The 13,017-nt window shown below is 35.8% G+C and overlaps 1 protein-coding gene across 1 annotated transcript in view; it reads right to left on the reverse strand.

Moving 5' to 3' along the window:
- Positions 1-3,767: 3,767 nt before the first annotated feature.
- Positions 3,768-13,017, reverse strand: part of rabep1 (rabaptin, RAB GTPase binding effector protein 1) — a 28,869-nt gene continuing 19,619 nt past the window's right edge. The window contains exons 12-17 of the mRNA XM_079870732.1: positions 12,534-12,674; positions 10,175-10,364; positions 6,945-7,000; positions 5,948-6,046; positions 5,551-5,667; positions 3,768-4,000 (exon numbers count right to left, since the gene is read on the reverse strand). Coding sequence (XP_079726858.1) covers positions 3,899-4,000; positions 5,551-5,667; positions 5,948-6,046; positions 6,945-7,000; positions 10,175-10,364; positions 12,534-12,674 — 705 coding nt within the window. The 3' untranslated portion in view covers positions 3,768-3,898. The remainder of the gene's footprint in view (positions 4,001-5,550; positions 5,668-5,947; positions 6,047-6,944; positions 7,001-10,174; positions 10,365-12,533; positions 12,675-13,017) is intronic.

The raw sequence follows: 13,017 nt of genomic DNA on the forward strand, positions 1-13,017 counted from the left end.
TTGCAGTTGATGGAGATTTGTGGGATGCACATCCAGGGCATGAAGCTCCCGTTCCACCACATCCCAAAGATGCTCTATTGGGTTGAGATCTGGTGACTGTGGGGGCCATTTTAGTACAGTGAACTCATTGTCATGTTCAAGAAACCAATTTGAAATGGTTCGAGCTTTGTGACAACAGAAATCGAGATTCATCACACCAGGCAACATTTTTCCAGTCTTCAACTGTCCAATTTTGGTGAGCTCGTGCAAATTGTAGCCTCTTTTTCCTGTTTGTAGTGGAGATGAGTGGTACCCGGTGGGGTCTTCTGCTGTTGTAGCCCATCCGCCTCAAGGTTGTGCGTGTTGTGGCTTCACAAATGCTTTGCTGCATACCTCGGTTGTAACGAGTGGTTATTTCAGTCAAAGTTGCTCTTCTATCAGCTTGAATCAGTCGGCCCATTCTCCTCTGACCTCTAGCATCAACAAGGCATTTTCGCTCACAGGACTGCCGCATACTGGATGTTTTTCCCTTTTCACACCATTCTTTGTAAACCCTAGAAATGGTTGTGCGTGAAAATCCCAGTAACTGAGCAGATTGTGAAATACTCAGACCGGCCCGTCTGGCACCAACAACCATGCCACGCTCAAAATTGCTTAAATCACCTTTCTTTCCCATTCTGACATTCAGTTTGGAGTTCAGGAGATTGTCTTGACCAGGACCACACCCCTAAATGCATTGAAGCAACTGCCATGTGATTGGTTGATTAGATAATTGCATTAATGAGAAATTGAACAGGTGTTCCTAATATAATCCTTTAGGTGAGTGTAAATGTGCCTTAAATTGTTTTATGTGCATCTTGAGAAAAAAACAATGGCACTGAAATATTTTAAGATATATCAGTGCAAGTTGCTTTGTTCAGACAGCACAAACATGCATTTTAGTCTAGGACTAGACTCAAGCCTTGTTTGTGAAACCGGCCATATGTCAATTATGAGGCAAGTCGGAATTTGGAGAGCCAATTGACAAATAGTAATTAGCAGTCATAATTATGTCAAACTTGAGATATTAAGTCAATTGTGAGACAAAAAGTAGAAATTATAATGGTCAATTATGACGAATTATGCTTTGTCATTATAGACAGTTAACATTGTCAATTTCGACTTCTCAATTCCGACTTGTCATAATTGACATTTTGTTCCACAACTTTGACTTGTCATTTTTTTTAAACTTTTTGTCAGTTTTCTATTTTTTATTTGATGACTGTCAAAATTTCCTCATAATTAGTCTTAATTATAATTTTGTCTTAATAATGATTTACCAAAGAATGAAGTCTTAATTCTTACGTGGCTGAAATGTAAACAAATATAATGCAAAGTCTTGAAAACCTTATGTTGTTTACATGAGATTATGATTTATGTGATCTTCACTAACCTTGCAAACTGGATCGGCTACTGACTAAAAATCCATATAAAACTTTTCAATTTGTTTTATTATATAGATATATACAGGGATATGTACACAGTACAGTATATAAATTTGCCAGGGCTTCTGCATTTGCAACACAGCATGCAAAAAAAAAACAAAAAAAAACATAACTGTTATGGTGAATGAATCTTAACTATCACTCTTCACAGACCCAGCAGAAATGACTGCCATGAACTATAAATTATACTGACTGAAAAAAAAAAAAAAAAAAAAAAAAAACACTTTTCAATAAAAACAGCCCCCGGTTTCCTAGCCCCAAATTTGTTATTAGAGTTCCAACAGTGTCTTCTAAAGAAAAATGTAGTTCCTTAAATATTGTGATGTCAAAACTATGCTTCTGTTGTTCTAGTAAAACATGAAACAATTGAAGTAGCAACTTCTTTACGTGTGTTTGCAATGTGAAGACGGCACGGGACGTGTGAGCGTTATGAAGTGAAACTGACAGGTAATAAAATGAACACCACCACAACACACATGGTCTTAATATAATGCACATATTCACACAGAAGAGCTTCATCATCATCATCATCATCATCAGTCCATGTACAGATCACAACAGCAGCACTGGTCATACTATAGTAGCGTTGGTAAAGTTCTGTGTACTCATCAGATGGAGTTGTTAAAGTGGTCGGCTTTGCTCAGGAAACTGAACATTGCATTCGTTGATTAAAAAAAGATGCATACTTTAATACCTGGAATACTTGGACTGAATTAGTTTTTCCATTGTCAAATATCTCTGATAACTGTCTCTCTTTTAATTACAAAATTAGCAGACATAACGTTCAACATGCAGGTACAGGGCTTTTTTGACATGGATTTCGTCCAATTGTCAGACAATTTTTGTTTTCAACCAATGATTATTAACAGACTTTGTTAAAGGGATAGTTCACCCACCCAAAAATCTAAATTCTGTCATTAATTACTCTCCCTCATGTCGTTTCAAACCCGTAAGACACTCATTCATCTTCAGAACACAAATGAAGATCTTTTTGATGAAATCTGAGATCTTTCTGTCTCTCCATTGACTGTCTATGTAACTACCACTTTCAAGCCCCAGAAAGGTAGTAAAGACATCTTTAAAGTAATCCATGTGGTTTAACCTCAATTGTATGAAGCGGCGAGAGTGCTTTGTTCTTTGTGAGAGACAGATTTCATCAAAAAGATCATTTGTGTTTTGAAGATGAATGAATAACAGGCCTGGAACGACATGAGGGAGAGTAATTAATGACAGAATATTCATTTTTGGGTGAACTAACTCTCTAATCTGAACTAAAATACAATTTATTACCATTTAATTATTTTTATTATTATTAATAAAAAAAATTAAAAAAACATGCCAAAATCACATGGCACTTTTGGTCTTGTAAATAATAATTGTTTGCCATTTAACTGAACTGGACATAAATCATACACACTTGTTTCCTGTAGTTGAGTTATATTGTCTCATATCTATTTAAAAAAAAAACAGCAGTCAGAAAATGACTTAAAACCATTAGCCCTTTCCATGTTCATTTGATTTAAACCATCCAAATATGCTGCTTTGAATATTTAAGGTCAACATGATCAACTTTGGTTCTATATGAAACGCAAGACATACACATATTATTGTACCGCTTAACGTGGTACACAAAACACAGGATTCGGTTTAAGACGCCACTTAGCCTGTGACAGGAAATCATTAGCATAGTGTGCTTTCATTAATACACAGACAGCAGAATGATGGGTAACCACCTTCTAAAACAGAGCTGTTGCCTTGTACTTGACGCAAATATCAAAAATCAGACCAAATGTAAACCGTAAATGTCATCAGATAATATCCTTCAGAAAGAAAGAAAACAGAAAAATAAGCAAAAGCATCAGTCTGTTGCAACAAAAAGTCGCAGTAGCGTTAAGAAATGGTTGTCAAATTGTTAGGAAGTAAAAGATTTAGGGAATATGGAGAATCTCCTAAAGACTGACGTTGAGGATAAACGATACGACAGAGATTGGACAAATGATTGGTGGGTGAGGAGAAAACGTAGGAGGCGGGAATCAAAGTCTCGTGTGTTAACTTAACTAAAGCAATATACACATAATCTGTATACAAGTATGTACAAAACACTTCGGGAGCGTCTGTTTCCTTCATAGGTCACTGCGTGCTAGTTCAGCAGACGGAAGAGAAGTAGAGCGGTGTCAGAAGAAAGACGGGAACTTTGGTGGGGTCTGGGATCGGGACGGTCACATTAGTTCTCATTTCCTGAACTGAGCTCCTCGTGGCATTGCGAGACACCTTGCTGTGCTCTTGAGAACGCATGTACAAGCTGGACAGATAGCAGTAGTAGGTCAGTATCAGTAGTGTTTCTCCGAGACCTGCAAGCTCTTCGGGCCCAACATCTGAGGTACAGGTGGAGTGTGTTTGTATGTGCACGATGGAGTCGCGAGGAGGAAGTGACATCATGTCTCGGGAAGCTGGCTGATGTCTGTAAAGTTGGTGTCGTTGAGAATGGCACGGATCCGCTCTAATGAGTCCGCTTGCCGAATGCGCTCCAGTTGCACCTGCAGGGGAACAAAAGCATTGTATTTGCAGCTGCGTGTGTGTGTGTGTGTGTGATGTGGCGTAACTACAGCGCTTACAATTACACAAACTGCCTTTCCAGCCACTTCTATTAATACATTTTTTCCCAATTTAAAAATAAAAATGTACACTACAGTTTAAAACGTTTGGGTCGGTTAAGTTTTTATTAGTTGGATAAGGTCTCGTCTGCTCATCGAGGCTGCATTTGTTTAATCAGAAATACAGTCAAATCAGTCAAATCTTTTCTGTTTGAATATATTTTAAAATGTAATTTATCCCTGTAATGCAAAGTTGAATTTTCAGCATCATTACTCCAGTCTTCAGTGTCACATGATCCTTCAGAAATCATTCTAATATGATGATTTGATGCTCAAGAAACATTTCTTCTTATCAATTCTGAAAACACTTATGCTGCTTGATATTTTTTTTGGAAACCATGATAAAATGTTTTTAGGATTCTTTGATAAATAGAAAGTTAAAAAAAAAAACAGCATTAATTAGAAATGTCTTTGTCACCTTTGTTCAAGTGAATGCTTCTTTGCTGAATAAAAATAGTAAACTCTACAAATATCTTACTGACTAAGCAGTCGTGTAATTACATGAATCACGTTTCAAATTTCCAAACACACATTAAAAACGTTTAACTCATGTTTAAAAATGAAGCTAAAACAAACAAAATAATAAATTAATAAAACACTTTTGAATTGGACAAATAAATAGATAAACACCATTTATTAATTTATTATATAAAAATGTATTTATCAATTCCTCTTTGAAATCTAATCACATTGCCACTCCGAATCCCACAAAATGTTTTATCCAATTGATGGACAAAAAAATTGCGCTAAAGAGGACTTTTTTACTTGTATATTATTAACATATACTTTACTATTGTACTTTTTACATTTTCAACTTTCTTTAGTGTGTAATTTTGCAGTTTGGGCATGAAAAAGGTTTGAAAAGTTACACAAGTCACTCCAAAGCAAGTTATTCTCTATATCAGTGCGCACTGTTTCTGAACTCCCTGAAACACCTCGACGTTGCGCTAGTAGTGTTGAAACTCACAGTTATGGTATGTGACATTTCCAAAACACTCAAAGCAGTCCAGCCGACCAATCAGAGCACATTGTGCTTTTCAGAAGGAGGGGCTTCATAGAGACAGGAACTAAACAGGACTGCGTTTCCCAAAAGCATTGTAAAATATGTAAAGGTGTTTTTTGAGCATCAAAACCTATTTTAGTAGACCCTAAAAACAAAATCAAGACTTTGTTAAGAGCATAATATGGCCTCTTTAAAACATATACACCCACCTGAGGTGTTTTTATTTTATTATTTAGTAAGACAACGTACTTCACTATGAAGGAAACATTTACTGAATAAATTCCTAGATACACATCCATTTTTTTTGCCTCAAGTCATGTGATGAACTCACTGCTCTGGCCAAAGCCGCCATCATCTCCCAGAACAGTCTTAACCTGCTGTGTAGAAACAGTGTTGAACACTCCGTGTTCTACTAGTGAAATGTGTTCACCTGAAGGGTCTGGGACAGCTTGACGAAATCTCTCTGGACCTGCTCGCTGACGTCCAGCTCCGTCTGAAGTCTCTGTGCCTTGTCTTTCTCTTCAAACGCCTGAGTCTCCAAAGCACTCTACAACACACACATTTTGACTTTCAGTTTACTTTATAATTCATGCTTATATTAATTAATACAAACATTCAATCTTTTGTTTGATGCACATCCTGTTGTTACTTTGTTTGATGCATATAGTGTTGTTTGCATGGACTTTCTGAGAATCCTGCTTATCTGATCGGCTGATTCATCACATGCACAGGAAGCGCTGAGTAGACTATGAACTTTGCAATGAGTTTTTATGAGAAACATAACTCAAAACTCTGGCAGAGCGCAGTGGTCATATAAGATTTCACACCTTGCTGCCGAGGGCATCTTTCAACTGTTCCTCCAGACCGTTCTTCAGGCCCTGGACGTTCTCCAGCATCTGTCTCTTCTCTGCCAAGCTTCTCTCCAGCTGTTGTAAAGATCAGCAGTCAGTCAACAAACACAGAAGCAACACAACAGACACTCGATCTGCTCCCAGTCCAAGTGAATTACTAAAACTTGTTTAGGTCGCATTTAAAAGTTGTATTTGTTAGTTGGTGCACTGTGAACCAGAATGAACAAACAATGAACAACTGTATTTTTAACTAACATTAACAAAGATTAATAAATACTGCAACAAATGTATTGCTAATTGTTAGTTCATGGTAAGAAATTAGACTTACTGTAAAGTGTTACCAAAATAAATAAAACTGGAAATAAATAAATTAAAACTAACTAAAAATAAAAATGAAATATATTTTTTTTAAACCAATAAAACGACAAAAGCACACAAAATTACTAAAAATGTATCAAAATTTAAAATAAAAAATAAAAATATATATAAAAAATGAAAGCCAATTCAAAATATTAATAATACTAAAAATAAAACTGGCCCCCAGTTCTGGTTAAAATAATGCACACAAAAAAAAACTAAAGCCAAATCAAAATATTAATAAAAAATAAAATAAAACTGGCCCCCAATTCTGGTTAATATTATGCAAAGAAAGAAAAACAACAACAAAATCCCATTCTTATTATTGCAACAAAGAGCCAATCATTTTTTGGTATAATAAACATTTCTAAAAATAAATAAATGAAATTATAATATTGTTCGAAAAATGCTAATATTATGCATAAATACCACAGAGTTTAAATAATATCAATTATTTCATTTATTAATATTATTTATTATTACTTAATACACTGAGAATTTTCCCTTTTGATTTTGGGATCAATTATATCTTGGACATGACATGTTCTTGACCGGCTTTGTGACATTCAAGCCCAAAGACTAAAAATCAATAGTATGCCTTGAACTTCTGCCCTACCTGTTCCTTCTCACTCTTTACTCGTTCCAGTTCCGTTTTCAAGCTGGAAAAAGATGCTATAGGATGGAAGAAAGACAATAACAGAAAAGAAACAGTGTCACATGCTGTTGCTGTGTTTTGTATTAGTCAGACACATGTAGTCAATGCATGGCCAGTTCTCCTATGACAAGGCGAGCGTTCTCCTCAGTAACAAGAGGAAGTATTTGCTCAAAGATCCGTGTGTTAGCGCTGCCTGAGCCAGCATGAACATTGAAAAACTGTGACTTGTCAATGAATTAAGCATGACTCTTAAAAAATTACAAATACTACATCTCAAGTGTTCTGCACTGTGTCACGAGCAGTAATAAGCTTGTCACTGAACAGTGCCAATACAACATTTTTCAGTAGCAAAAACAGCTGATACTGTTTCAATACAATGTAGCATTTCCAAGTACTTTAACAAAGCACTACAACACCATGTTTAAAAAAACAACAGCTGAGCGAGTTGAGGTAACAAATGTCCTCACTCTCCTAAGTTCTGTTGAATTGAACTTGTAATGAAAAAAAAATATATAATACTAAAAAAAGACTACATCTTTGCATAGGAAGTTGCTGCACTGCATTTTCTTCTAGACAAATATTTAGTAAAATACTGTCATTCATTACCATGTCTTTTACTTAAATACTGTATAGTAGACAAGTGCCGATATACGGTAATGCGATATATCACGATAATGAACTTGCACAATATTGTTCTTGTGGGCACTGTAAAACACTGTGCACAATTTCTTATTATGAATTATTTCGATTGTTTCGCTGTTTTGCTGCGTCAATGTAAACAACAACACGGATGAGAAGCATGGTGGAACGAGTGAAGGAGATGTGCTGAATGAAAATGCACATTCACTCTCTGACAGTAGATGGCGCCGATGGAACAGCAGAAATGCAGCCGTTACCCCGGTAACCCCCGTAAACAAAGCAGCTGTGCTACTTTCTGTTTCTGAACATTAAAGTCCCCGTGAACCGGAAGTTGCAAACGACTTTTCTCCAGTGTTATGACGTATTTCCAAGTGAAACGGAATATTGAACAGAGGGCAGGGTTTTACTTAGCGCTCCTCCTCTCCATCTCTCGCTCATAGCAGACTAACGGTTTGAGGGGAGTGGTTAAGCGTTTTCAAACCAAGCCGTCAAACCTACGTCATCAGAAAAAGACGCCATTCCAGACCGGAAGTAACTTTTCAGATTTTGATTAAAGATTACCATGGTAAAAAAAAAAAAATTTATATTTACTTGCATGGATGAATTGTTCACCACAAGACTAGTAATATGCGCTAACAAAGTAAATAGGGTCAATTTTGATTTCATGGGGACTTTAATGTTTCAAACACTCATTCAGATGTTTGTATTTGCAATGGTGTTCATTACTTTATTTTATACTTAAAGGTTATTTATTTTCAAACTTAAACATTTTTACATTTTAATCTGGACTAAAACATATCCTAGCCTAGATATTGTTTGAAAATATTCTGACGTTAACATTAGTTAATTTATTCAATACCGTGATAAAACCTTCATCAATTATTATTATTATATGAAAATTTGTTACCGTCACATACCGCCTACTGTATATAAATTAGAGTGTTTTCAAGTTGTATTTAGTGTAAATTATAACCCTAATTTAAATAAATTATAACTAATTTAAATATCCAAGAAATATTTTAAGATAAATACTGCTAAATCAAAAAGGGGGGAAAAAATTACGAAAAAAGATTTTTTTTTTGGGATTACAGTACATCACCAAATGATCTTGTTCTGATGGATAAATTTACATCCCACCATAACCTGTTTCACTTGAAAATGTGCCACATTATGGAAGTAAAATACTACTGCTCAAAAGTTAGTTAAAAAAAAAAAAGTCTGATTTTTTTTTTTTTTTTTCAAATAAATGCTGTTCTTTTGAACTTCCAATGAATCCTGAAAAAAATATCAGTGTCCACAAAATATTAAGCAACTGTTTTCAACATTAATAATATTAAGAAATGTTTCTTGCGCTGCAAATCAGCATATTAGAATGATTTCTGAAAGATCACGTGACACTGAAAATTCACTTTGCCATCACAGGAATAAGTGACAGTTTAAAATACATAAAAATATAAAACGGTTATTTTAAACTGTAATAATATTTCACAATATTACTGTATTAACTAACTGTATAGACTAACCCAAGGTCACATGAAGTTATATTTGTATTAGTACAGTACACTACACAGCTAAATTAACTAGTATGAAGTGATAAGGATGTGACTGAGCACACACACAAACACAGTGCTGATGGGTTTAGGGGTGTGTGTTAGGACATCGGTGGTTCCACTATAGACAGACACGACCTAGACAAACACACAGTCAGGCAAAGATTCATACCTTCCAGGATGTCTGAACACAAGTCACCAATGCAGGGAGAAGTGGAGGAGAAAAAGACAGTATTGAAATGCAAAACCTGAGAGGTAAATAAGTAGATAAATGGAGTTTCACAACCCTTCAATGACTTTAATCAGTTATTGGAAGCTAAACAAAAGGATGGAGTAATTTCCTTTAAAAAGAGAATTTGGATTTAGTAACATTTTTCCAAACCGCTAAAAGCCTCACATTTCAAAGCCTCAATGTAAGCCAGCGTAAGCCTTCAGTGCTGTTTAATCATTCAAGTTAAGGTTGGGCGCAATTAATAATTTTGTTGTTTTAAGTTATTTGATATCACGGTAGTTGTACATTTCATACTTATTTTGGCTTGAAATTCAAATTGTAAAGTACATAACTATATATATACACACACACATATACATACATATACATGTACATACATATACATATATACATATATATAAATCAGGCCAGTCAACTTCCTCCACACCAAACTCACCCATCCATGTCTTTATGGACCTTGTTTTGTGCACTGGGGAACAGTCATGCAGGAATAGAAAAGGTCCTTCCCTAAACTATTTCCACAAAGTTGGAAGCATAGCATTGTCCAAAATGTCTTGGTATGCTGAGGCACTAAGATCTGAATCCATTGAGCTCTTCAGAACGACCCATTTTTTTCACAAATGTTTCTAAATGCAGACAGCACGGCAGGTGCGATTGGTCCAATTGAAACACGTGATTTCCCAATACTTTTGCTCATATACACAATTATAGCGCCCAGACGTAAGATTTCTATGACTACACAACTCAACTGACATGTCCAATCCACTCACCGATCTCTTCTTTACAGCCCTCTATCTCCAGCTGTAGTGTGTCCTCTAGGTTTTCTTTCAGGCACTGCTCTGCCTGAATCTGCTCCTTCAGGAACAGAATTTCAGCCTTCAGCTTCTCCTCCAAATGCTCCGTCGCTGTGCTTGCAGAAACAATGTCCTCCCTGTACTGCAACACCAGCTTCTGAAGTTCCTGTGTGGAAAAATTACATTAAAAAAAGACTCTATAATGTTGTTTACTGGATAAGCATTTGAGTCTTATTTAAACAAATAGTTGGCAAACTCGGCACTGACAAAACAACTTTTTTACATAACTTTCTAAGATTTTATTATTCATTTCCCAGATTTTTTTTTTTTCCATCATTTAAGGTTTTATTATTCTTTTCTCTATTTTTCATTTAAGATATTATTAGGGCTGCCCCCTAAAGGTCAACTAGAAGAGGCTTGGTCGACCAAAATTTTATTAGTCATTAGTCGCATTCACATAAAAAAATCCACAGGAAGTGGCAAATTCATGCATTGTTTGCTATTATTAGCCGCATATCTGTGTTTGTGTGAAGAGTGCGCTTACTGCTTGAGCACGTCACAAAAATGAACCAAAACTCAGTGTATCGGGCCAGTGCAGCAGTCGTGAAAGTTAATCATTTGCATGTGTTTTTAAGTCTTGCCAATGTAAATATTTAAGCGCAAGATAACGCTAACAAGAACTCAATTCGGTACTAGTGCACTGTAAGATGATTTGTGCGCACACATCCGAAGCGTGGGCTCTGAAAGCTACGTCTCAAAAATAGAACTCAATTCAGTATTCGTGTGCCGTCTATGTCTTCTTGCACTTGAACGGACATATTCACACAAAATTGCCAAAATGCCCAACTTGGCGAGTATCCTAGTAAACATAGTCTGATATGCCTTAAGTGAACGTAAACAGTTGAGAAATAAAACTAATGTTTAACAGTATATTGGATTTGTGCAGTCTGTCTTAAAGTGACAGCAGTCTAATATACTGCTGCAGTCTGTCTCATTAATGTTAATCAAACAACAAAAGTTAAAGAAAAAAAAAGATTAAATAATTTTACATTTTAAAAAAAATTTTGTAACTTAATTTATACAGTCAGTGAAGAATATTCAGTGTTATTTTACGTTTGATTACTTTCTTCAATTATGTACCTGAAAACCTGTTAGACCAACCTGAAAAGTAGTTTATTTCATTTGAAAATGTGTTCTATTGTATTTATTTGTGTTATTGCTTATTTTCTTAAAGACTGTTTACTTAATAATCTTAATAGTCCTTAATAATAATTGAATTTTATATAGGCTAGTTTTTGCTGTGGTATCAAAATTGAAATCAGTGAAATTTCACTAGCATCTGAAATTTGGTGTCATAACCTTAATTAAGTTTGCATGGGTAAAACACAATGAAAACAATAACTATTTTAATGAATTTATTGATTTTGTGTGGTGGGGCTAGTGAAAATATAGCAGGGCAGGTACAAATTTTAACCACTGGCCCAACCTTAAAGGGTTAGTTCACCCAAAAATGAAAATTCTGTCAGTAATTACTCACCCTCATGTTGTTCCAACCCCATAAGACCTTCGTTCATCTTTGGAACACAAATTAAGATATTTTTGATTAAATCTGAGAGCTGGATCACTCTTCCATAGGCTTCTAAGTCATTATAACTTGCTGGCCCAGAAAAGTTATTAAAGACATCGTTAATATAGTCCAAGTGACTACAGTGGCTCAATCTTAAGTTTATAAAGCGACGAGAATACTTTTTGTGCGCAAAAAACAAACAAAAATAAAGACTTTATTACACTATTCATTTCCTTCTCTCTGGGCCTCGAGTTTTTTCACATAGTGTTTTAGCGCAGCGCTTCTGTGTTGTACGTCACACGCATCACACACATGACCAGCGTCGACCAATAGTGAGCCTACGTGTGACGTGCAACACAGACACGCTGCGCTAAAACACTACGTGAAAAAACTCGAGGCCCAGAGAGAAGGAAATGAATAGTGGAATAAAGTCGTTATTTTTTTTATTTTTTTGTGCACAAAAAGTATTCTCGTCGCTTTATAAACTTAAGATTGAGCCACTGTAGTCACTTGGACTAAATTAACAATGTCTTTAATGCATTTTCTGGGCCAGCAAGTTATAGTGTCTTAGAAGCCTATGGAGGAGTGATCCAGCTCTCAGATTTAATCAAAAATATCTTAATTTGTGTTCCGAAGATGAACGAAGGTCTTACGGGGTTGGAACAACATGAGGGTGAGTAATTACTGACAGAATTTTCATTTTTGGGTGAACTAACCCTTTAAATCCTTAACGTTGAACCCTTGCAACTCTCACACGTGCTGTAGTACCTGTACTGTGGTCGGCATGTGAAAGTCCTCTTGCTGCTGGAGCGTCATGTGAAGTCTGTGTTTACCCTGAAGACTCTCATTATCTTTCTGCAGTCTGTTCAGCTCTTCAGTCACCTGCTCCCTGGACTGTAGCAGCACAGCCTGGATACACACACACACACACACACACACACACACCACTTAACCTACAAAACCCACTGCAAGCCACAAATGTTTTCTAAAGCATATATCCATTTAAAGTGGAAAACGATCCATTATAAAAGAGGATTTTCAAAGAAAACTGCCAATGAAAATATCAATGCGACCCTGAGAGATTCACCACGCATTCCTCAGGTAATAAATAACCGACAGAACCCTTTCCAGGGCGATTTATTCGGGGATCATGTCACACCAGAATAAAGTTTATCACTTTAATAGTGCAACTTCAGATTTCAACCAGATGTGCCTCAAGCAAGCGCAGAGACCACGAACATATTGCAGTCAA

The sequence above is a fragment of the Squalius cephalus genome (genome assembly GCF_949319135.1).
Source record: "Squalius cephalus genome assembly, chromosome: 5".
Taxonomy (NCBI): domain Eukaryota; kingdom Metazoa; phylum Chordata; class Actinopteri; order Cypriniformes; family Leuciscidae; genus Squalius; species Squalius cephalus.